This window comes from Stegastes partitus, unplaced genomic scaffold (genome assembly GCF_000690725.1).
Source record: "Stegastes partitus isolate 25-593 unplaced genomic scaffold, Stegastes_partitus-1.0.2 Scaffold899, whole genome shotgun sequence".
Lineage (NCBI taxonomy): Eukaryota > Metazoa > Chordata > Actinopteri > Pomacentridae > Stegastes > Stegastes partitus.
In genome coordinates this window covers 146,398-169,828 of record NW_007578630.1, presented here as the reverse complement: position 1 = coordinate 169,828, position 23,431 = coordinate 146,398, and the positions used below count along the sequence as shown (strand labels likewise).

Here is a 23,431-nt window from a genome sequence, read left to right as displayed (position 1 = left end):
CCTGCTATGACCTGTTTATCCACTCCATCCGGTTCACCAAAACCTAGGCGGGGGGGTTTGTGTCCGGGGGGGAGGTTCTCTACTTTCCATAGAGATAATACAGTCCAGAGGGGGACCTGCTTTTTTTTTTTTTTTTCTTTTCTTGAGGATTTGTGGTCATCAGCTGAGAGAGGATGAGATTTCACCGAGAGGCCTGCAGTCTACACTGAAGTACGTTTCACATTGGTCTGGAGGCGGCGCTGGGAACATGTGAGTACTTTCATGCTAATGATATGTAAAACATGCCACTCTGTGATGTGTAGTCACACTTTAGGGCATACTCAAAATCATGTGTTTAAATTCCAGCTAGCTACCCCTCCCCTAACCCTTTGACGAGTTTCACCGGTTGGTCTCCGAACACGAAGCTAGCTTCCCAGAGCAGCTCGGTGCGCCGGGGAGAGTGATTCAGTCGCTCCGGTGTCTCCGCTCACCTCTCCTCACCTGGCCGCCTTAAAACCCGCAATAACGCCGTGGAGGGTGGTTTTTATTCGACCACACGCGTTTTAACGACGAAAGTAAGTAGCGACAGTCCAGCTTTTGCGCTCCTGTTTGTATTGAAGTGACGGAGAGAGAGATGTGTTAGCTTGAACTGACGTAGCAGCACCGCGGGGCTCTTTAATAACAACGTTTTTGTTTTTGTGTTTTAATTCCAACAACGTAGCTTGTCGCTTTTCTATACCGCAAAACAGGCGGAGACAGACGTATAATTGTGGCATGTTAATATATACCTGAGGCTATGGTTGCTTAGTGTCAGGTTGCAAGAAGGGATCCGTCTCTGAGGCTTACCTGTGAGGAAATTCCTCGTCGAAAACAGGTTCATCTGCATATTGGTTTGTTTTTTTGTTTTTGTCATCACATCCAGGTGGCAGAAAATGCACCATCATCGGAGCTGCACACCCGTGTCTCGGCCTATCCAATGCATCCCCTAAGGACAAGCAGCTGCAGTGTTATCACACAAGAAAATTTGCAAATCCCTCTAGGATACATGTAATGTAGTGGGGTATTAAAAATCTCAAGGTACATTGCAGAGATTTTTTTACCATCCCAGACAAGAGGCACATGTGACTGGAAATATGCACATCCTGCCCTAACTCCTCCACACCATAAAGATTCTGATACATGAAGTGTGTGAACCACAGCCAACCAACAGTAGTCATGCACAACCCAGCTGCGGAAATTGTGGCAGGATACCCAAGTGGAAGTGTGGCGGACAAAGATGCCAACCTGGAGACAACCTTGGGAAGCGCTTACTCCCCTGTGGACTACATGAGCATCACCAGTTTCCCCAGGCTGCCGGAGGACGATGTGATGTCTGGGGAAAACACCCTGAAATCTAGGAAGGATGATGACAACGTCCTGAGTGAGCAAGACACAGGTCAGTTAGTGTAAAAAAAACTAACTAAAAAACCCACTGTGCTGGAGAGTAGTCCAACAGCAGTGGCAGTCAAATGTCTAGTTTTCTTTGATGCAAATTATTTCTAGAAGTTCACCTTGTTTTGATTTGATTGCACGCATGCAGGGTTCAGAAATAGTTTTTGTTTTTTTCAATTAAGAATTGCCAAATTGGACATATTTTGGATAGACTGTAGTGTGGGAGAAATTGCTCTTCCTGTTTAATTTAAGTCTTGTGCTATGTATCTCAGACCCAGATCTGTTTCTGAAGTCCGCTCGCCTCCAGCGTCTCCCCTCCTCGGCTTCAGACCTAGCTAGCCATGATATCGCGTCGCTGCGGGAGACCACCAGAGACCCCTTTACAGAAGACTGTGCCTGCCAGAGAGATGGTCTGACAGTCATCATCACAGCCTGTCTCACCTTCGCAACAGGAGTCACTGTAGCTCTCATCATGCAGATCTACTTTGGAGACCCACAGGTACGTTGTAGGTGTGCTTTCCGCCAGCTGTACTTTTGCAGCCGTGTCGCAATGCTGCTGCTTCTCCCAAATGACTCTGGGTGATTATGGGATTAAGGGTGATTCCACATGCTGCTCTAAGTTCCCTCCCACACAAGCTCATGTCAGTTTAAAGGTATAGTAACTGTCTCTGTCCCTTTCTGCTTTGTTCTCTTGCGTATTTTGCAAGGTCTTTAACCAAGGAGCAGTGGTGACAGATGTGGCTCAGTGTACGTCTCTTGGCTTCGATGTTCTGGGGAAGCAGGGCTCCAGTGTTGATGCTGCCATCACTGCAGCCCTCTGTTTGGGAATTGTCCACCCTCACACCTCTGGATTAGGGGGGTGAGTTGCTATAAAATCACATACCTCTGCTACACAGGACTACCAGTGAAGCCTTTAGACGTGGCTGAATATGAATAAGAGGATCACTCTATGCTCTGTCAATGTTTAGCGGTGGAGTTATGTTGGTGCATGACATCCGGAAGAATGAGACGAGGGTTATTGACTTCAGAGAGACAGCGCCGTCTGCTATCCACGAGGAGATGCTGCTCACAAACCTTGATCTAAATGTAAGGGATTTTTCTGGAGTTGAACCTGTTTACCAAGAGAACAGAAGACAGTCTTGGTATTATTTTGTACTGTGGTTAACATGTGCACTCTGTTGATGTGTTGCATTTTTAGCCTGGCCTGCTTGTGGGAGTACCAGGCATGCTCAGTGGGATGCATCAGGCACATCAGCTTTATGGCAGGTACTGCTGAACGATCATCTTATGCTACTTTCTATTTGTTCCATCTTTGTCATGCTATTATAGATGGGTTGCTTCATTTGTTTCACATCTGTGTTTCAAATTCTCTAAATAAATGACACAGAATATATTATTTTCTTCCTTTTTTGTCAAATGCTTTTAAGAAAAGACGAGCAGAAGCTGATATTCTGAGCTCTGATGACACCAACCTGTGCTCAACTCAGTGTTTACAACTATATAACTGAGGGATCACAGTGAAAATGTCACCAGCTGTGTTTAAAGCTGTATTTTTTTTTGTTTGTTTGTTTTTTTTTGCAAAGTGTTGAGCTGCAATTACTCTCACGCCTCAGATACCTAAGCTGTTGAGAGACATGTAAGGAGCACTAGCGAGCTTGCTTGATCCATGTATGGAGATTAGGATATTGTGGAACATCACTCTTCTCACCTTGCCTGGTTGAATGCGTATGAATGGATTGTTTGAGGTGGTGGTCGGAGGGGCCTTAGGCACAGAATGGCAGCCAGGCCTCTGTCAGTCTACCCCAGGGCAGCTGTGGCTATGATCGTAGCTACCATCACTGGAATGAATGTGTGTGTGAATGAATAATTGACAGTGTAAAGTGTCTTTGAGTTACTCTTTGAGTTAGAAAAGCGCTATATAGATCTGATTGATTAGAATTCTTATTATGATAATTGAAAATTAGGAGTTCAGAGTGTCTGTAACAGCTTTACACATTTGTAAACCAAGACAGACTTACATGATCTTTTGTTTTTACCAGGATGCCATGGAAGGATGTGGTTGCCATGGCAGCAGATGTGGCCAAAAATGGATTTAATGTGACTCATGACCTAGGTAAGTATAGAGTAACGTTGTGCAAATTACTAGGTGAAGTCAGCATCTCTTACTATCCCTCCTCCAGTGGATCAAAACATACCAGCCTTATCACCCAGCCTCCGTGTTGTTCCCAAACAACATGAGGCAAAGGCATGTCAATGTCCAGTGTGAGCTCATACGTTGGTCTTGTCTCTCCAAAGCTGAAGCTCTGGCTAAAGTCAAGAACCAAAACGTGTCGGATGCATTTCGGGATTTGTTCCTCCCCAACGGCCAGGCTCCCCTTTCTGGATTGTTTACCAGGCGCCTTGATTTAGGAGCCATTTTGGATGCTGTCGCAGCCAAAGGGATATCGGAGTTCTACAGTGGAAGTCTGGCGCAGGAAATGGCAGCTGCAGTAAGGAACACCATTTTTCCCCATCTCCTACTCTGATTATATAAGTAGTCATGAATTCTGCATTGTCTCCATGGAAAGTGACTTTTACCTCTGCTGTGCTTTCACTTCACGTTTTTGTTTTTGGTGAGGGAACAATTCACTTCTGTGATATTCTACAGTGTGATCATGATTGTGAGGTTTAAATGAATGATTAAAATACACTTAATGCACAGTCATGTCAAAAAAAGAGACCCTGTTGCAAATTGGGAGAATTATTTGAAAATCAGTTTTGTTTACATGCAGTTTTCCCTAACTGACATTATTTATTTCGTCATTTATTCATTGTATATGTAGGAAAAGCATTTCTCATGCCCTGCCCTCTAGGTGTATGGAAAAGCTATGTAAATCTGAAGAAAAACTAAACTCTAGTGCCACTATTTGATTAAGCTGAAATGTCCTGCAAGTAAAATGTGTTGATCTCACAAGAAAAACAGTGGTTAAGTATTGCTTCTTTGCATAAGCACTGTCATAATCAAGAACATTAAAAATGCAAAAACAAAATTCCCAAACAGAGTAAATACATAACATTACAACAGAACACATCATGAATTAGAATTCAGTGCAGTACCACCTTTTAAAATACAATACAGTTAATATGTGACATGGTGACAGCATAATAATCAGCTGGGAAGTCTCAGCTTCATGAAGGTCATTATTTGTAGGGTTGTTTCACTGAAATTAAACCTTTTTTTTGTGCATGAACACTGCATTGCTCCCATATCAAATTGTTCTGAGATGGATCTGGGATGTCGTAGGCATCTCAGCACGTAAGTGGGCAGTAATATACAGCATACAGTACAGTAATAGTATGTGAAGTAGACCTGTGTCCTTTATTTTGGAAAGTCAAACTTGAGTAAGGTACAACTAAATCAGCACACGTCACGACAAACATCAGACTTCAGTTCAACATATGTTTTCATTTATTTATCAGGCATTATTTGACTGTTATTACCTTTTTATGAGTGTAATGTAGTTCAATTTAGGACCAGATGACTGAAACGGCATTACAAAGATCACTCAACTTCAAATTCAAACTTTATTTGCATTATTAATAGGTGCAAGCAAGAGGAGGCGTGCTCTCAGAAGATGACTTAGGAAACTACAGCACAGTTCTACAGAAGCCAGCAGAAATCACGTATCAAGGTAAATACCTGTTCGGGTATTATTCATATCAGAGCCCTTAGGACAACATGCTATTCATCACAACACTGACTTCACTTGACCTGAATCACGTCTTCTAGTTTTCCTTTGAGCACGGTATGTTTTTTTTTCTGTCTGTACTAATAATAGTCAAATATACGCACTCGCATTTGACAAAGTAAAGAGTGTCAACAGTACACGCCTCAACACTTTGTTTACACAAGCATGAGCTATTGCCTGGAATTCAAATGACATGGATCTGACAGACTTCCTGTTTTGTTGTGTTTAGTTAAATGCTTTCATTCCTGATATTGTTTCAGTTTTCTCGCTTTCATATGTTGCATACAGTACATTGTAATATTTTACAACAGTTTTTGTAGGTTGGCTGTTGTTTTTTCATGTCGTAGATACTTGTAGTTTGTTTAATATCTATATTGTGTTACTGTATATTTAGTTTGGTGTCCGAAGCACAGATGGTGCAACAACTGACTGTAGGATGCTAAAGTATTGTAACTTTCCTTTTCATTATACGTTGTGCATTACATTCATTTCTTTTCTTTCTTAAATTCTGTTCTTCACTGTAGAAATGAATACATTTTCACTTTTATGATCTGTTGGTGTTTCTGAAGGACATCATGTGATGGCGGCCCCGGCCCCCCATGCTGGCGTTGCATTGATCACTGCACTCAACATCCTTGAAGGCTATAACATTTCCAGCCAGGTTCCCAGGAACAGCACCTACCACTGGATTGCAGAGGTAGTGCAATAACTGTACATCTTAATAGGGGTGCAAAGTATTTTTGAATTGAAGTGGTGTTTTTTTTAATTTGCAATTTTGACATCATCTCCCCCAGGCTGTGAAAATTGCTCTGGCCCTGGCTAGTGGCCTGGGAGACCCGATGTATGACACTTCTGTCTCAGAGATTGTTGCCAAGATGCTGAGGTAAAGATCGCCCCAGCCAACCCCCAGCGCCCCATGGTTTTTAAATATATAAATGCATAAAACTATCCCAGTTCAATACGACATTTTCATTGAACCCTGCCCTTTGGTGTTCTCCATCTCTAAGTAAATCACAGGCGTCCCAACTCCGCCAGATGATCAACGACACTCAGGCATTCCCTGTCAGCCATTACACTACATCGTTTACCTTGGAGGATGGTGCAGCAGCCGCCCAGGTCATGGTCATGGGCCCAGACGACCACATCGTGTCAGTCATGAGGTATACTATACTTTAAATGAACTGCAAGTTGTTCAGGCAAATCTCAGTGACAGTTAAGAATTGGTTTATATCATTGTAAAGCGTTAACTAAAATCAATTTTTACTTTTATTTGTTTTTTTAGCTCATTAAACAAACCATTTGGCAGTGGGATTGTGACTCCTTCAGGAATCCTTCTGAATAGCCAGATCCTGGCTTTCTCCTGGCCAAATAAAACACTGAACTCATCACCAAACCCAGTAATCAGTCTTTAATTGATTATTAATTAATTTCTTAGTGACAGATTTGTTGTAGCTTCTTTTTCTTCTCATGGTTTTTGTCTTCTTTTGCTGTAGCATAACAGCCTTCAGCCGGGGAAGAGACCAATGTCCTTCCTGATGCCTACAGCAGTGAGGCCGGCCGTGGGGTTATGTGGCACATACGTAGCCGTTGGATCTTCCAATGGAGAGAAAGCTCTCAGTGGCATCACACAGGTTTTTAAATTACTTTTCTACTTAAATAATGAGCGTGGAAATACATCTTGCCAGGAATGTATTTTAGTTTTTGGGTCCCGTACAGTCAAATTCAATCACACTGCTGATTTTCATAGTTGCAATTAATTTCAGTATGTTGTCTTATTATATCATACATCTTATTCTGATCCTGCACAGGTGCTGATGAATGTTCTGTCTTCACGTAAAAATATGAGCGACAGTTTAGCGTACGGGAGACTCCACCCACAGCTGCAGCCAAACACACTCCTGGTGGACTGTGAGTTTTATCTGCTGTTCCCTTTATTGTGCAGTTTGGTCCAAGCATTGCGAGGTCTCTTCATTTTCATCCTACAAATCAGTAGCTGGGTGCTAGGGTTACCATGACATATTAAAAGATTTTTACCTAATATCCTAGGCTGTAAAAAGAATAATCTTCAAAGTTTTGTCTGTAAATGCAATGAAGTCTATATTGCATATATCACATTTTGTCACAGACTGTAGGAATGACAAATATTCTCCTATGGTACATTGCTCTGGTGATGAGCAGAGTCTGGGATACGACTGTTGGGCTCAGTTTTATTTTATTTATATAGTGCCATTTCACAACAAATGTCCTCTTAATGCACTTCACATATTAACTTTACAAGTTTTATATAGAGAAACCCAACAAATTTAAACTTTCTTTAGATTCCTTTTGAGCAACCACCTACCGACAGTGAAAAGGAGAGGGAAAAAATCACCACATCCTCATAGACATACAATTTAAACACGATGTAACTGCTATGTCTAATGTAGAAACTGTCCTATCCAGTCATTCTTTATTATCCTTTATTGTTTCTCATTTGGGACCACATTAGCTGCAACACAACAAAACATAATAAATAAAACAGGACATATAAAATGCAGCAAATCAGAGTAAGAACATGATCAAGATAGTTCAGAGTTAATGAAAAACTAAGCATCACAATGCATCAGTTGTATTCCATTGTAGTAGTTCAAACTAGTTAGTTCATGCTGAAGTTATTGTTAACTTAGTGTTTGTGGAAACCTTTTAAAACTTGGCTTACTTGGGTGATTCGGTGATCACAGTGACTCTTCCAGCCTATGACAGCTCTGCATAATACATTATAAAAGCAGAGTGGCGCAGCGGAAGCGTGCTGGGCCCATAACCCAGAGGTCGATGGATCGAAACCATCCTCTGCTAAATGTTTAGAGTGGTGGTGGTGGCTCAGCGGTTAAAGCTTTGATTTACTGATCAGAATGTTGTGCAAATTAAGGTATGAGAGAAGGAGAATTCTCTCACAAGTAACCAGACAGGGCAGTGTGATCTTGCAGCTTTCTTCAGTGCTATTTAGACCTTAGAGCTTTTTTCACTGTACCTGATCAGACTCCTGAGCAGTAAGCAAGGTGAGATAAAAGTGGCGTCTGTGTCCCTAGCACTCTTAAAGAAAGGTTATGAAAAGACAAACATGGAGCAAATTCAATCCATGATATTCCCCCACCATTTCTTTTTACAAATTTTTTCAAAATGTTGCTCATATGATAGCTGGCCATCGTGTATGACACAAAGCAAATTCTAAACTTGTTCAATGTGTGAGCCTGATGATCAATCATAATGACATCTGAATATAATACTTTTGTATTTGGTACTGTCTGGTGTGACATTTGATTCGTTCATTCGTCCCTCTGATCTCTCCCAATCGTCTCTCTGCCGCTTCCTCTTCTTTCCTTACAGCCGAGTTTTTAGATGAAGATGTGGAGCTGCTGCAGGCCAAAGGACACAAAGTTGAGAGGATAGAAGTTCTGTCACTGGTGGAGGGCACCCGGAGAACCAATGATCTTATTATTGGGGTGAAGGACCCCCGCAGCGCTGACGCCTCTGCCCTTACTATGTCCAACATGCCTTAGTGCACTTTCCCTCCTGTACTCATCCAAAACCTTTGAAGAGGTACAACTAACACTGTATGATGTTTAATGACGGAGTGAGGAGGCCGCTGATCAACTAATACACTCAACAAAGTTTAATGGTAAAGTAAAGAATATACAGCTTTCTCTGAGAGGACTTTGTAGGAATCTGGTTTTAAGATAGAAAATTATTTTGCTCACACAGACTACTAGAAACGATTGCTGCCTCACAAACCAGTGATGGTAACCCCTCTCTCATACCGTCCAATAGTGTTCAGTCCCAATGTTCATAGTGTTGCAAATATGCATCCATCCCCTTAATGGCATCAAATTTTGCGGGCCTGTATTATACAGAGCAGGACATAGCAATGCAAGCGGTGTTCATAAAATAATATGTGATGCGTTCCAGTTTTCACCCGGGGAAACCGTAAACATAAGTAATGGCTTTTAAAGGTAATTTCACAATGTGGAGAGTAGCAGCTAGTTTTTAACCTGTGAGCGACTGAGCGTGACGTTCAAAAGTATTGCACTCTACGTTTATGGTCAAGTGTTCTGAGGTAAATTCAAAACGAATAAATTGATTCTTTGCAAAAAAATAGGCTGGCGTGAAAACAGAAAGTGATGCCACAGGAGGAAGTCACCATTCACAACACATGCATCGTGCGCAGTGCATTTTAGCCGCCTTTCTGCTTCTCAGCACTTTCACTATTGCTCCACATAACACATAAGATCATGTGGAATGGTGAAGGTAATATTTACACCAGAGATTTGTGTCACAACTGAGCAACACTGTCCTAAACTGAACACAGAGGCTAAACCTACTCTCCTACTCTTTATATGGTGTATAACTGTGATTAGATGTTGTTGTGTGGTACAGCTGCTGGAGCTTCAATTGTTACAATCAATGGCTCCTTGGGACCATGTTAAGACTCACACATGCTTGAAACAAAAATGGAATAAGACCTTCACATCTCAAATGATTTCTTTCAGCAAGAGGATTTTAATCAGTTTACTTGATGTAGAATATCAGTAATTGTAGAGTAAGTGTATTTAAATATATAATTTAAGTAATTTAAGTTGTTGCATGATTGTTTTCTCATTTTAAGCTTGTGGCTGAAGGTTTTTTTTGATTAGAGCTGGGGTATAACTGTTCTTAGAATGGGAATAATCAGATTCTTTAGAGATGGATTGAATGTAATGTCTATTTTTATATGAGCGTTTGTTGGGCTGTATACTTTATTTCTACTGTTATAACAATGCATTCAGTCAGCACATTTTAGAAAAGGATGTTTTGTTAATTTTTTTTTGTGTACTTGCGTAATTATGTTTGGTAGTGTATTTAAAGTAAGAACCAACAGCTTTTGTAAAGCATTGCACTCACACAAAAACGGTTCGATTTACGTCCAGAATGGCTGGCTGATGAAACGGGATCTTAAACTTATTGTCTCTTGTTCGGTACCAGTGCAATATGACTGTTGATGCTTGTCTCCTGTACTCTAGAGTACCATGCCTTAAGGCACACATTTGCACAACACCTGATATTTTATTCCATTGTGCATTTGTATCTGATTTTAATAAAAAATCAGCACTGTTCAATCCCAATAAATAAAATGTTTGCACACACCCTGGTGCTGAAGAGTGTTTGTCCATTGGATGACGGCAGTTTGAAAGTGTGTTGTATTTTATAAATCCACTTAGCTTTAGTTACTTTTACAAAATACCAGTGTCCAGTGAGGGTGCACATTTAATAACATTTTATTGCTCCTTTGGTAGCAGGCTGCTTCACCCACAGTGTCTAAAGGAGATATGCTGCAGGTCCTTTCTGTTCTGCTACTGTCAGGCTTTACAACCAATGATGCTCCAAGTAGACCACACCAAGAACAACTGAGCTTTTACTGTGGTGCAAAATCAGTGCATTCAAACTTCTGCAATATATTGTATATTTCTATACAACATTTTCTACATATAGAAGGATCTGTGCTATATTAATATTTTTCTAAATATAGTAGAACTCTGTGCAATAGCAATATTTCCTATGTGTGCTCAGTAGTCATTTTATTCATTTAAAAACTTGAGATAAACAAAACGTTTTTGATAACATGATATGAAAAAATCAACACTTTGAATAGAAATTTGAAACGGGCTGTTCATTTTTGTTCTAAATTAGGACAAGAAGTAAAAATTTATGGATTTGTTTTGGAGTTATTTTATTGTTGTAACCAGAAGGTCGTCAATAGTCCTTCCTCAACTGGGGTTTTATTTTGACGTTTCACAGGATATTGGTGCTGCTAACTTGACTCGCTTGTGATTCATGTTTTGTTAGCTAATCTAGCAAGCAGATGTCGACTGGTTGAACTTGTGTCCAGATGAATACATGCGGTAAGGTTTTTTTTTTTTTTGCTTTTCTCACGCGTAATTAACTGCCGATAATATCTAGGAAGTTAAATTTAACGAACTGGGAAGCTAATACGCTGTGTCTCAGTGCATTCATGATGAATTGCCTGCTGTGCTATCCTGCTAACGGAGCTAACGTTTGCTAACCGGAGCTCTCGGAGAAATCAGCAGGAACCGCCTTGACATTAATATTATCTGCTTTCGTAGTGGTGCGGAAAAGGCATTATTTTTTAGCTGTAAGTAAGGCTCGTATCGGCATGAATATGCACCATGGCACAGGATACGGAATAATTGTGTTCGCCCTGCGGATTTTGTTCGCTGTACGTTAGCTGAGGCCTGTGCTACTGCTGGGCCGGTCATGTTAACCAAGCTGCCCCCCATTTGTGGCAGTGAATTTATCCCGTGTTACTCTTATTGGCATTAAAGGGGATCACACAGCCACACAAAATGACCTGCAGACCATTATGCTGTCGTTTGACCTGTCTGCCATAAGTTCACCATCACCGGTCAAAGTGATGCCACTACCATGTCAGTGTGCTCCCCTGTGTTAAAGGCCAGATATTTACTTGCCTCGAATGTGCAGAAGAAAAATAACACTTTGTTTGACCGTTTTCCACATGAAGCCTGCAGCGTGCAACCGCATTATCCATCATCTGATCTATGTCAGTCAGTTCTTAGTTCAATTAGTGATTGTACCCCCTTGTGCCCCATTTCCTTGACTGTGATCTGTGTTTATCTCATGTACGATTGCAGCATAAAACGGTTCAGACGCCACTCCTAATAAGAGGGGAGGATGGCACACCAACGCACCCCACCTGAGGCGTCCCAGACAACAGGGCACCTGGATTCTGATAATGAGTCCGACAGGGACTCTGGTGTTGGGGAGGATGCAGGAGAGGATGCTGACAGTTGCCATGGAGGCACAGCAACAGACGACATTAAGAAGCAAGATGGCATGGAAGAAAACAGTGGGGAAGGAGAAGATTTTACTGTCTTTGTTGCCTTCCAAGGAAACATGGATGATGAAGACTTTACTCAAAAACTTGACACTGTCCTCAGTGGGATACCTGGCATGCTTGATATGGGTTAGTTTGATTTGTTTTTATGTTTGTTTGTGTTTTATGTTGGAAAAAGCTGCACTGTTAGTTTTGAGAAAACTGCCTATACACGGCACAGACAAACAAATGGGAAGGTCCCTGTGCAGCTGAGCACTAATGGCCCCAGTAAAGCTTTAATTGTTAATCTGTGGTGATCTTAGTTTCAAAGCATTGGCTCTTTCCGTGTTGTTGTTGTTTACAACACTGAATTGTTGTTTTTGACATTGAACAATGTTGTATGACATTGCAATGTCAAAGTGTGAATATGAAGTTATGTTACAGATAACCAGGTGAATATTTCCATTGGTTATTTTGTTTGTATGTCCCTAAAGCTTGTGTCCATCATTTCTGTTGTCTTTCTCTCACTAATTAGAAAGAAAATAATTTCCATCTTGTACAAGTTGTAATTGAAATGCCAACTTTCTTAATTTATTATTATTCTTTTAGGTTCAGAGAGGCTACAGCCTCAGCATGTGGAGCCATGGAACAGTGTGCGGGTTACCTTCAACATTCCTCGGGATGCTGCTGAGCGACTCAGACTGCTGGCCCAGAACAACCAACAGCAGCTTCGAGATCTGGGGATTCTCTCTGTGCAGATAGAGGGCAAGAATGCAATTTTCAAATTCAACCTTTCTGTCTTTTTTTTGTGTTTTTTTTTTTTTTTTTTGTCTGTGCCTCTAGACCTCTGGTACTGAATATTAGTTAAGTTTGCAAAGTTGTTGTTTTCCTCTCTTCCATTGTTTAGGGGAAGGAGCCATCAATGTGGCTGTGGGACCAAACAGAGGACAAGAAGTCCGAGTGAATGGACCAATCGGGGCACCTGGCCAGATGAGAATGGACGTGGGCTTTCCAGGTCAACCTGGTCCAGGTATTAGTTTACTGGGTTTAGCGCAAAGTAACTATAGACAGTACTTGTACTTTGGATAGTCGTTGTTTTATTAGTATTGCTTTTAGTAAAGACCAAAGCTGGTTGGGATATATTGCTACCTTTATTTTGGTTTAATTCATTGTTACTGGTCATTAATCTGCTACTTTCTTATTCAGTGTTTAGTTACTTGATAAAAAATGAACTATTTGCCTGTTCAGACATATTGAATTTTCATGCATATATTTCCATAAGGCGGGGTAAGGATGGCTAATCCGTCCATGGTTCCCCCTGGGCCTGGAATGGTAGGTCAGACGATGCTACCAGGCAGTAGTGGACAGATCCATCCTCGAGTTCAGAGACCACCCTCACAAGCAGGTTCGAGTCGATATTTCTCGTATGTAAGAAATAATCATGTTAGAATTAAGAATGTGTTATTGTTTCAACATATACTGTAATAGAAAAACTTCTTCTTTGCTCACAGATGTGATGGATCCAATGATGCCAGGTATGTCAGTTCAGCAGCAACAACAGCTTCAGCACCAACAGGCAGGTCCGCATGGCTCAGGCCCCATGCCTCCTCAAGCTGCCCATCACATGCAGGCTCTGCAGGCTGGGAGACAGCTCAATCCTGCTGCACTGCAACAGCTACAACAACAGCATCACCAACAGCAACAGGCCCAGCAGCAAGCGCAGCTCTCCCAACTTGGACCTAGACCACCATTCAACCCATCAGGCCAGATGGCTGTGCCTCCTGGCTGGAATCAGTTGTCCTCAGGTGTCCTCCAGCCCCCAGCTGCCCAAGGAGGCCCTGCTTGGAGAAAGCCCCCACCTCAAGCCCAAATGGTTCCACGTCCACCCTCCCTTGCTACAGTTCAGACCCCCAATCATCCTCCGCCCCCTTATCCATTTGGCAGCCAGCAGGCTGGGCAGGTATTCAATGCTCTGGGACAAGGACAGTTACAGCAACAACAACAGCAGACAGCAATGGGTCAGTTTGCGGCTCCCCAGCCTAAAGGTCAGCAGCCTGGCCCTGGTGGTGTCACAGGACCACCCAGACCCCCTCCACCCCTTCCACCAACTTCTGGACCACAGGGCAACCTTACTGCCAAGTCTCCTGGCTCGTCCTCATCTCCCTTTCAGCAGGGTTCACCAGGGACACCTCCTATGATGGCTCAGAGACCTACGACTCCACAGGGTTTTCCCCAGGGTGTTGGTTCACCAGGAAGAGCAGCGCTCAGTCAGCAGGCTAACATGCAACAAGGATTCATGGGAATGCCCCAGCATGGACAGCCTGGGGCCCAAGTTCATCCAGGTAAGTTACCCTTGGTAACCATTTCTGATCAGACTAAAATGTCCATGTGTTTATGGCCATTGTACAACAGTTTTATGTTATGGTAAAGTGACATTTTTACTCTGATGTCTAAAAAAAAAACTAAATCAATGTCCACTTTCAGGCATACCAAAGCGTCCCATGGGCTTTCCAACCCCAAACTTTGTTCAAGGTCAGGTGAGTGCTAGCACTCCAGGAACCCCTGGTGGAGGAGCCCCTCAGCAGCTACAGAGCAGCCAAGCAATGACTCACACAGGTAAAATATCTACAACACTGCACATGTGTAAATGTATGTCTTATTGTAAACTGTTTTGGTTTACAGTACACATCCCCTTAAATTTGGTTGTTGCATAGCTGTAACAGGCAAGAGTTTTTACATTTGGAAAATGATTTAGCTTTTATCTGGAGGAGTTGTAATTCAAGCGCTGAAAACACAAGCTGAAAAATGAATAATTATATGACTACTCAGAAAGTACTAATACATGTCTTTTATGCATTTTACTACTACAAAACGAGTTAGTAGGTAAATACATAAAAATTGTGTTTTTTTTCCACAGAACACAGCAAATTATTATTATATCATTATGAAACATGGATAGTCGCAGGCCTGAGGCTTGAGATTAATCAAATTTACATTTTTATCATCAGCACATGAGGTTGTAGGCTAAAGAGCCAGGACTTACCGAACATAAAGTCATTACTAACATAGACATTTATCAACATATCACATAACACATATCAGCATGAAGTGTTCTGTTCACTCGAATTGAAATTGAGTAGTTTAAGACAATCTTCAGTGATCACTTTGTACTTTTAATATTTAAGTCTTTATTTTATTTTTTTTTTAAATAGCTCTATAATTGTTTTAAAAATACCACTCATGTTATTGAATTACTTGTGCTGTTTCTGTCAGCCAAGTGGTAATGCATTAGTTAAACTTGAACACTGTCAGCTGAACATGCTTAACGCATACACATCAACACAGAATGCCTACATTTATCTCAACAATTGTATACTTGGAAAAATTGCTTATTGGGCATGTTTATGCTGTTTCAAAGACTTCTATATTTTAATACTTTAGTCCAACCAGTGCAGTGTCATTGTTTTTCAGTTTCAGACTCGATTAACTGCTTTGATATGTCAAGAGTCTAATTTAAAACATCACGGCTTAACATGCAGTTAACAGAAGGCATAATAGCTTAACTGTTATGAAAAGCATTTATGTTTTTTTCTTTGCTTTTTTCCCTCTTTCGCATATATATTAGGACCTCAGCCATCAGCCTCCACACCCAACTCAATGCAGGGACCACCCCATGCTCAACCCAATGTTATGGGTGTACAAAGTAGCATGGCAGGTCCACCCCCTGGTACAACCACTGGGCCTAGTATGGGCCAGCAACAGGCTGGCCTCCAGACCCAGATGATGGGCCTCCAGCATCAGGCCCAGCCTGTGTCCTCCTCCCCCAGCCAGATGGTTCAAGGCCAGGGTGGTGGTCAAACTGTCCTCTCAAGGCCCCTCAGTCAAGGGCAGAGAGGAGGGATGACCCCACCCAAGCAGATGATGCCTCAGCAAGGCCAGGGGGTGATGCATGGGCAGGGTCAGATGGTTGGAGGCCAAGGGCACCAGGCCATGCTCCTGCAGCAGCAGCAGCAGCAACAACAGCAACAACAAAACTCAATGATGGAACAAATGGTTGCCAATCAGATGCAAGGCAACAAGCAGGCATTTGGAGGCAAGATTCCAGCTGGGGTTATGCCTGGCCAGATGATGCGGGGCCCTTCTCCCAACGTTCCAGGGAACATGGCCCAGTTCCAGGGCCAGGTTGGCCCACAGCAGATGACCCCTCAGCAGCAACAGCAAATGGCTCAACTTCAGCAACAGCAGTTACAACAGCAGCAACAGCACCAGCTGCAGCAGCAACAGCTACAACAACAACAGCAGCAGCAACAACATCAGCAGATGAACCAGCAACAGGCCCAACAGGTTCCCATTGCTGGAAATCCTAATCAAGCTATGGGCATGCATGGGCAACAGATGAGACTCCCTGCTGGTCATCCACTTATCCAGCAACAGTTGCAACAGCAGCAGTTACAGCAGCAGCAAAAACAACAACAGGCCATGTTGCAACAGCAACAACAACAGGCAGCTCAGCAACACCCACATGCCTTGGGAGATCCAAATGGTGGAACAGGGGACTTGGGGGTCCAACAAATGGTTCCTGATATGCAGGCACAGCAGCAACAAGGCATGATGGCAGGCCCTCAGCACATGCAAATGGGAAATGGGCACTTTGCAGCACATGGCATGAACTTTAACTCACAGTTCCCAGGTCAGATGCCAATTGGGGGACCCTGTGGACAGCCAGGCGGCTTTCCTGTCAGTAAGGATGTTACACTGACTAGCCCATTGCTCGTCAATCTGCTGCAGAGTGATATCTCAGCCAGCCAATTTGGACCAGGAGGAAAACAGGGAACAGGTGGGGGAAATCCAGCTAAGCCCAAAAAGAAAAAGCCAGCACGAAAGAAGAAGCCCAAAGAGGGGGAGGGACAACAGCAAGTAGAGGGACTTGGGTAATAATTTGCATTTTTACAAATTAGTTTTTGCCATAGTGATTGGTTCAATTTTATCAGTGTCAGATATTTAGTCTGATTCTTGATCTATTTATTCTCTGTTTTCTTAGTGGTCTTGATGTGGCTGCTGGCATGGAGGATTCTGAACTGCCAAATCTAGGTGGTGAACAGGGTTTGGGCTTAGACAACTCAGGCCAGAAACTCCCTGATTTTGCTAACAGGCCTGCAGGTAAATTACAGAGTTATTACATTTCTGTAGTTGTTTCGTACCTATTTTTAGTTGCTAATTCTTAAATTGTAGCAACTTTCCAACATTCTTTACTTGTCAAAATTTGTACTTGTACCTGTTTTTTTAAATACATATATATATATATAGTACATGCCTCTCAATGCTTTAACGTAGGCTTTCCTGGCCAACCTGGAGACCAGAGGGTATTGCAACAGGTACCCATGCAATTTATGCAACAGCAGCAACAACAACAACAGCAGCAGCAACAACAACAACAACAACAACAGCAGCAGCAGCAGCAACAACAACAACAACAACAACAATTGCAGCACATGCAACAGCAGCAGATACAGCAGCAGCAAATGCAGCATCAGCAGCAAATGCAACAACAAATGCAACAACAGCAAATACAACAACAACAGCAGCAGCAACAATTACAACAACAACAACAACAACAAATGCAGCAACAGCAGCAGATGCAACAGATGCAGATGCAGGGTCTCCAGAATTCTCAAGGGCAGCAGGGGATGACAGGTCCGCAGCCTTCAGGTCAAGGCCAGCCACAGATGCATCCTCATCAGCTGCAGCAGCAACAGCAGCAGCAAACTCAACAGCCGCACCTGCAACAGCAGGTAACATGTATATTAATGACAGTCATGTGTGTCAACACAGCAGTTGGTGTATTTATACCTAATCTTGCATGATCCTCATTTTCCATTTTAGCAACAACAACAGATGATGATGATGCTGAAGATGCAGCAGGAGCAGGCAAAAAATCGCATGCCCATCCCTCCAGGAGGGCAGCTCCCTCCTCGGGGCATGGGCAATCAACCAGAGGTGCAAAGACATCCTGTTTCACAGCAAGGCAACATGCCTGTAATGATCAGCCTTCAAGGACATGGAGGGGTACCACCATCACCTGACAAAGCCAGAGGGATGCCCCTGATGGTGAACCCGCAGGTAAAGGCCAAGTTCATATCTCATGATCAGAATTGAATTTGTGAATGCATGTATGCTGTTATTTATTTTCTTGGTGTCACATTGTGCACCACTTTATTTGTATTTTTGTCCCCTTTCTAGATTGCAGGAGCTGCACGAAGAATGTCCCATCCTGATGTGGGGCAGGGGACCCAAGTCGCTGGCTCTGAAGAAGGCTCTACAGGTGTCCATTCAAAGCAGGACAGGCCTGGTGGTCCAGAAATGGGGGTGCAGCCTGGAAATGGCACCCAGCCGATTATGGCCAGTCAGGGCTCCAACACTCACATGATGAAGCAAGGCCCTGGCCCAACACAAATGCCCCAACACACTGGAGCCAGTCCCCAACAACAGTTACCCACTCAGCCTCAACAAGGAGGCCCAATGCCTGGTCTTCATTTTCCAAATGTCCCCACAACCTCACAGAGCTCGAGGCCAAAAACCCCAAACAGAGCCAGCCCCCGGCCATACCACCATCCTCTCACCCCAACTAATCGCCCACCCAGTACTGAGCCCTCTGAAATTAATCTTTCACCTGAAAGGTTAAATGCCTCTATTGCCGGACTGTTCCCTCCCAAAATCAACATTCCTTTGCCTCCAAGGCAGCCGAACTTAAACAGGGGATTTGACCAACAAGGTCTTAACCCAACAACTCTGAAAGCCATTGGGCAGGCCCCCCCTAGCTTAACCCTACCAGGCAACAACAACAATGGCATTGCAGGTGGAAATACCACTAACAGCAGTCAGCAGGCTTTCTCCGCTGGCACTGGTGCAGGGGCTGCAGTTGCTAAACAGGACAAACAGCCTGGAGGGCAAGGCAAGAGGGCAAGTCCTAGCAATAGTCGGAGGTCAAGCCCAGCTTCAAGCCGCAAGTCAGCCACCCCAAGTCCAGGAAGACAAAAGGGGACAAAAATGGCTATCACCTGCCCTCCCCACCAACAGCAGTTGGTCAATCCTCAGGGGCAAACAATGATGCTGAGCCCTACCTCGGTACCTCCAAGTCCAGTATCTATGCCTTCACAAGTAAGTGGAGGCATGGAGGCCCATCAGACCCAGAGCACCCTCCATGGGATTCAAGGTAACCCTGCCGATGGAGTCAGGGAAAGTCAGGGAATGATGACAGCGGACCAGCGACAGATGCCACAGTCTCAACCCCAGCCTCAACCCCAGCCACAGCCTTTGAGGGAGTTATCAGCTCCAAGAATGGCAAGTCCTCGTTTACCCGCGCTACAGCAACCGAAACCTGACATGGAACTGCAGGGTGGCACAGGGGATAGGCAACCAACACAGCCAGCACCTGTGCAGGACTCTGAGGTCTCCCCTGCTCTCCGAGCAGCGCCAACCTCCCTTAACCAGTTACTAGATAATGCAGGTGCTCCAAACATGCCCCTTCGGCCCATACAGAGTGGTACTGTTAGGGATGTCATGGGAAAGGAAAGTCCCAAGTCTGCTTTAGATTCAGACAGACCAGTTCACTCCCAGAGTACAGATGTATCAGCATCTGTCACTAATCCTGCAACAATAAGTGAAACACAAGCTAAACCCAAACCTGCTGTCCCAGTCCCTACCAGCAGTCCTAACTTGCCACCTGCTTCAACTCCCAGCTCACAGCCTCCTGCTAACGTGAACTCAAATACTACTACCAGTCTTAACCAAAACCCCATCTCCAGTCTTGGTGTGAATCCCACTCCAAATGTAAATCCACCACATACTCTTTGCAGCACTGTCAGTACTAACACTACTGCCACCCTAAGTGTAAACCCCAACCCAGTCACTTCTGGACAGAACAGTTCTGCTTCAACTGTGAGTACCAATTCTAACTCCAGCTCTGCTGTAAACCCAGCCAGTTCAACTGTAAAGGCAAGCCCTAGTCCTAAACCTGTGGCAAATGTTCATTCAGTCATCCAGATCCCTGCCTCTTCGACCACCATTTCGCCCAACCAGATCACTGTGTTTGTCACCTCAAACCCCATCACTTCTGCCCCAACTCCACAAGCACCCACATCTATGGTTTCCACCATGGTGGCTGTCCCTAACAAGAACATTAGACCTCAGGACATCCGGCAGCAGAGTCCTGCCCCCCGGCCTCAGTTCATCACCACCACTCCTGTATTTATCAACCCAATTTTTCAAGTCCCAGGTGCATCTGTGGCTCCCAATACAACAGTGGTATCGCAGTCAGTCACGATGGTTGGATCTATCCAAGTTTCTACAACAAACATCCAACTATCTCCTGCACCAAGCTCCACCCAGTCCTCAGTTGCTACTATGGCCAGCACTCAGCCTGCTAGGAGTGCTGTTGGACAGGTCCAGATTGCCACAAGTATGTCCTCGTCAGCCCCAGTTGGTACTCTCCTTAATCCTCAGCAAATGAACCCAGGGGCTGTTAAAACAGAAAATCCTGGTGAGACAGGTTCTACACAGAAATCTGCTCTCCCAGTTCGGCAGCCATCTCCACATCCAAGCCCTTCAGCAGCATCTCCCTTTCAGGCACCTCTTGCTTCTCCTCCTCCCTGCTCTAGTCCTGGAGTTGCTACCACCATGCGAAAAAGCCCCATGTCTCCATCTCCTACTGCCCCAGGGAAAAGTAAGCCTGCGCAGCCTGCTGCAGCAGTTTCTGGTACAGCGGACTCCCAGCAAAGCCAGGTAGAAAGGCCTGCACAGAGTCATACAGGAGCTGTACCACCACAGACCTTTCATCCTCCTTCAAGTACGGCCATTCAGATTGAAGCACAAGCTCCCCACACTACTGCTGTTGCTCCAAACAACATTACTTTGCCTGTAGTCTCCTCTCCAGTTCCAGTCCCTGGCCAAGTTATTGCTGCTACTCAGATTGTTGGCCAGGCTCCAGTGATTGCACCAGCTTCGGTCTCAAGCCCAGCACAGGCTGTAACTTCTCAAGCAGCTGTTGTCACTGTAGTTGGTACTACCAGTGGTGTCTCTTCTACCTTGCTCTCCACGGCCACTCCTGTACAAAGTCCTGTACCGTCCATTGTTCCAATTGTTGCTGCTCCTGGACCTGTTCAGGACATTCCCCACACCACGTCCTCTCCAATTGCTAACCCCAGTGGAGTTTCACCAGGCCAGTCTGAGCCCCCAACTGTGGAGCCATCCATGCAACCAGCGACAGCACCTGCTGAAAGCACTCAGACCACCCTAGGTAAACGCACAGCTAACGGCTACAAAGATTACTCAACATGTACTAAGTAAATGGGACAATAGCCACATTCTGGGTGTCATCCTTGTCAGGTCAGACGACTACACATATCTCAGTAAACTTTGTGTCAGTGCTGCACTAAGCATTAATTATTACATGTTGTAATAACACAATTATTAATGTTTTTTCTCTTCATTGTTTGAAGAGGATAACACTTTCTCTGTGCAAAACCATCGGTAACTGGTGGCCATAGTGGACCGAAGAACAGTTATGCAAGGCTTCTTCTCAACACCGTACATATATATTTACATAGAAACTCCATATGTGGCTGTCGTTTTGCAATCAGGGATGCATATGTGTTTGATATGTTTAAATGTTTCAGTTGAACTGTTTCTGTTTCATCCTTTCATTCCCAGCACCTGTTCAGCAAGAGGTACCACAGTCCCAAGAGCCTGTTGCCGCTGAGAAGACGAGTAAGTGCAGTTGTCCTTGTTTTAGAGTTGTTAAAACTGCATTTCTAATAAATAGAGATGAGCAATGCCATAGGAACTAGATGGCGTAGAAATAACTGTTGCTTTTGTGTTATACAGGTGAAGAGGTCTCAACAGGTTCTGAGCAGGGGTAAGATTCTTTGCAACATTTTTATTCTTTAGTCACTGTGTTTTTAACTAGCTTTGTGCTGCTTCATGGGTTTGGGTTTTTAAGGTGTCCCTTACTATTGATTGGCCTAATCTTAAGACTCATGCTCTTGAAGAAGAAATGCTTAGGCATTTCAAGCTCTACTGAAACTCAGGGAGTTCATTTGGTTGGCCATGGGGGTACATGGTGAAAACAATGAGCCTCGTGGCCTCAGCACTTGGTATGTATGATTAGCATGCAACAAAATAAATATACTAATGCATGTCAAAAGTTTAAACAAAAAAATCAGCCTATAACAAAACAAAGTGTGTCTGTCTGCTGACCTTTATAGCCTTATCTCTTTTCCTGGGGATTGTCATAATATGGTGTGGAAGTGAAGCCATGTTTGTTCAGCACAGTTTATAGTTTACCGCTGTTTTTCCACTTCTATCACAGATGGGCAAAGAAAAGAAAGACGCCCATCAACTTAGTCCCAAGGTATGTATTTTAATATGTTTGCGCTGCAAAGACACAAGCAGTGATCATGTCGACGTAGCGGATGCTGTCGGGATGAAGACGGACAGTATCTGTGGTAGACGAGGAAAAACAGCAGAGTCCTGATTGGTATTATATCTTTCTGTGAGTAGAGCAGAGTTAACTAACACCTTTGCATGTTTAATAACATATCCTTGTGTTGTCCTTCCTTCCTTGTCGTTTGTTGTTTTTCTGTGTGGTTCTCCCAGAGCTGCTGTGGAGAAGCCCAAAGGGCCAAGCAGACGCAGCTCCCGGGCAGAGAAAGAGGTAGAGGAGGAACCAGTGGCGGACAGCGGCATTAGGAAGAGATCAGCCAGGCCTGGGACCAGTGCTGCTGTAAAAGGTAACATCAACACACTCTAAAAGACAATATCTCTCACTACACCTGACCTACACACATGACATTGCTCATTTTTCCTCAATATGCTTGTATGCTATTTTTAACAGAAACTGGAGCGAGCCCCACCCAGGCCAAACGAAGGAAGTCTAAATAGGCACAACTGCAGTTGTGGTAGCCTGTGAACTGTACTGTAAATGTTTTTGTTTCCCTGCTGTGAATCAGTTGATATTGGTTTCTCTTACCCAGATTATGAATTTGTACTGGCAAAAGAAATCATGTACAGGTTGTTTAAAAAAGAAAAAGAAAAAAACAATTATGCTCTTGTTTTGTCCATGCTATAATGTGAGATTGTAGTTAGAATGTGTGCATACAGTTTGTGTGGATGTGCTTTTTATATTAAATGCTGGATTAATCATGTGAAGACTGATAACGGAGCTCGTCATGACTGTATAATTATGTTGTAAAACTGAATTAAATTTTCTACTGCTTTTCTTCTGTGAAAGTGTGTGATTTGATTCGTGTATTATCCTCAGGTTGTCACAATAAGTTGTCGACATTATGTTTGATTGTAGGGGGTGGCTTGTGGTGGCCCATAAACATTTATCCTCTATGAATGCACAGACAGTGTAGTCAGACAGCATACA

At 43.6% G+C, this 23,431-nt stretch overlaps 2 protein-coding genes and 1 non-coding gene across 3 annotated transcripts; all 3 read left to right on the top strand.

Moving 5' to 3' along the window:
* Positions 1 to 454: 454 nt before the first annotated feature.
* Positions 455 to 10,297, top strand: ggt7 (gamma-glutamyltransferase 7). Its single transcript, XM_008293641.1, has 16 exons — positions 455 to 554; positions 902 to 1,414; positions 1,683 to 1,909; positions 2,118 to 2,269; positions 2,379 to 2,496; positions 2,609 to 2,676; positions 3,450 to 3,523; positions 3,706 to 3,899; positions 4,994 to 5,081; positions 5,708 to 5,835; positions 5,933 to 6,021; positions 6,146 to 6,298; positions 6,421 to 6,535; positions 6,632 to 6,769; positions 6,947 to 7,046; positions 8,505 to 10,297. The coding sequence occupies exons 2-16, from the start codon at positions 1,159 to 1,161 to the stop codon at positions 8,675 to 8,677; spliced, it is 2,073 nt and encodes a 690-aa protein (XP_008291863.1). The 5' UTR covers positions 455 to 554; positions 902 to 1,158; the 3' UTR covers positions 8,678 to 10,297.
* Positions 7,902 to 7,973, top strand: trnam-cau (transfer RNA methionine (anticodon CAU)). The gene has a single exon. It is a non-coding gene; the product is annotated as a tRNA-Met (tRNA).
* Positions 10,298 to 10,964: 667 nt separating the features above from the next.
* On the top strand, positions 10,965 to 23,289 carry ncoa6 (nuclear receptor coactivator 6). The gene is made up of 17 exons (XM_008293642.1): positions 10,965 to 11,053; positions 11,822 to 12,153; positions 12,613 to 12,768; positions 12,911 to 13,033; positions 13,286 to 13,408; positions 13,515 to 14,345; positions 14,488 to 14,619; positions 15,629 to 16,934; positions 17,045 to 17,163; positions 17,338 to 17,795; positions 17,887 to 18,123; positions 18,244 to 21,298; positions 21,712 to 21,768; positions 21,886 to 21,916; positions 22,370 to 22,411; positions 22,657 to 22,790; positions 22,895 to 23,289. Exons 2-17 carry the CDS (start codon positions 11,862 to 11,864, stop codon positions 22,939 to 22,941), a joined length of 7,143 nt encoding a protein of 2,380 aa, XP_008291864.1. The 5' UTR covers positions 10,965 to 11,053; positions 11,822 to 11,861; the 3' UTR covers positions 22,942 to 23,289.
* The last annotated feature ends 142 nt before the right edge of the window (positions 23,290 to 23,431 follow it).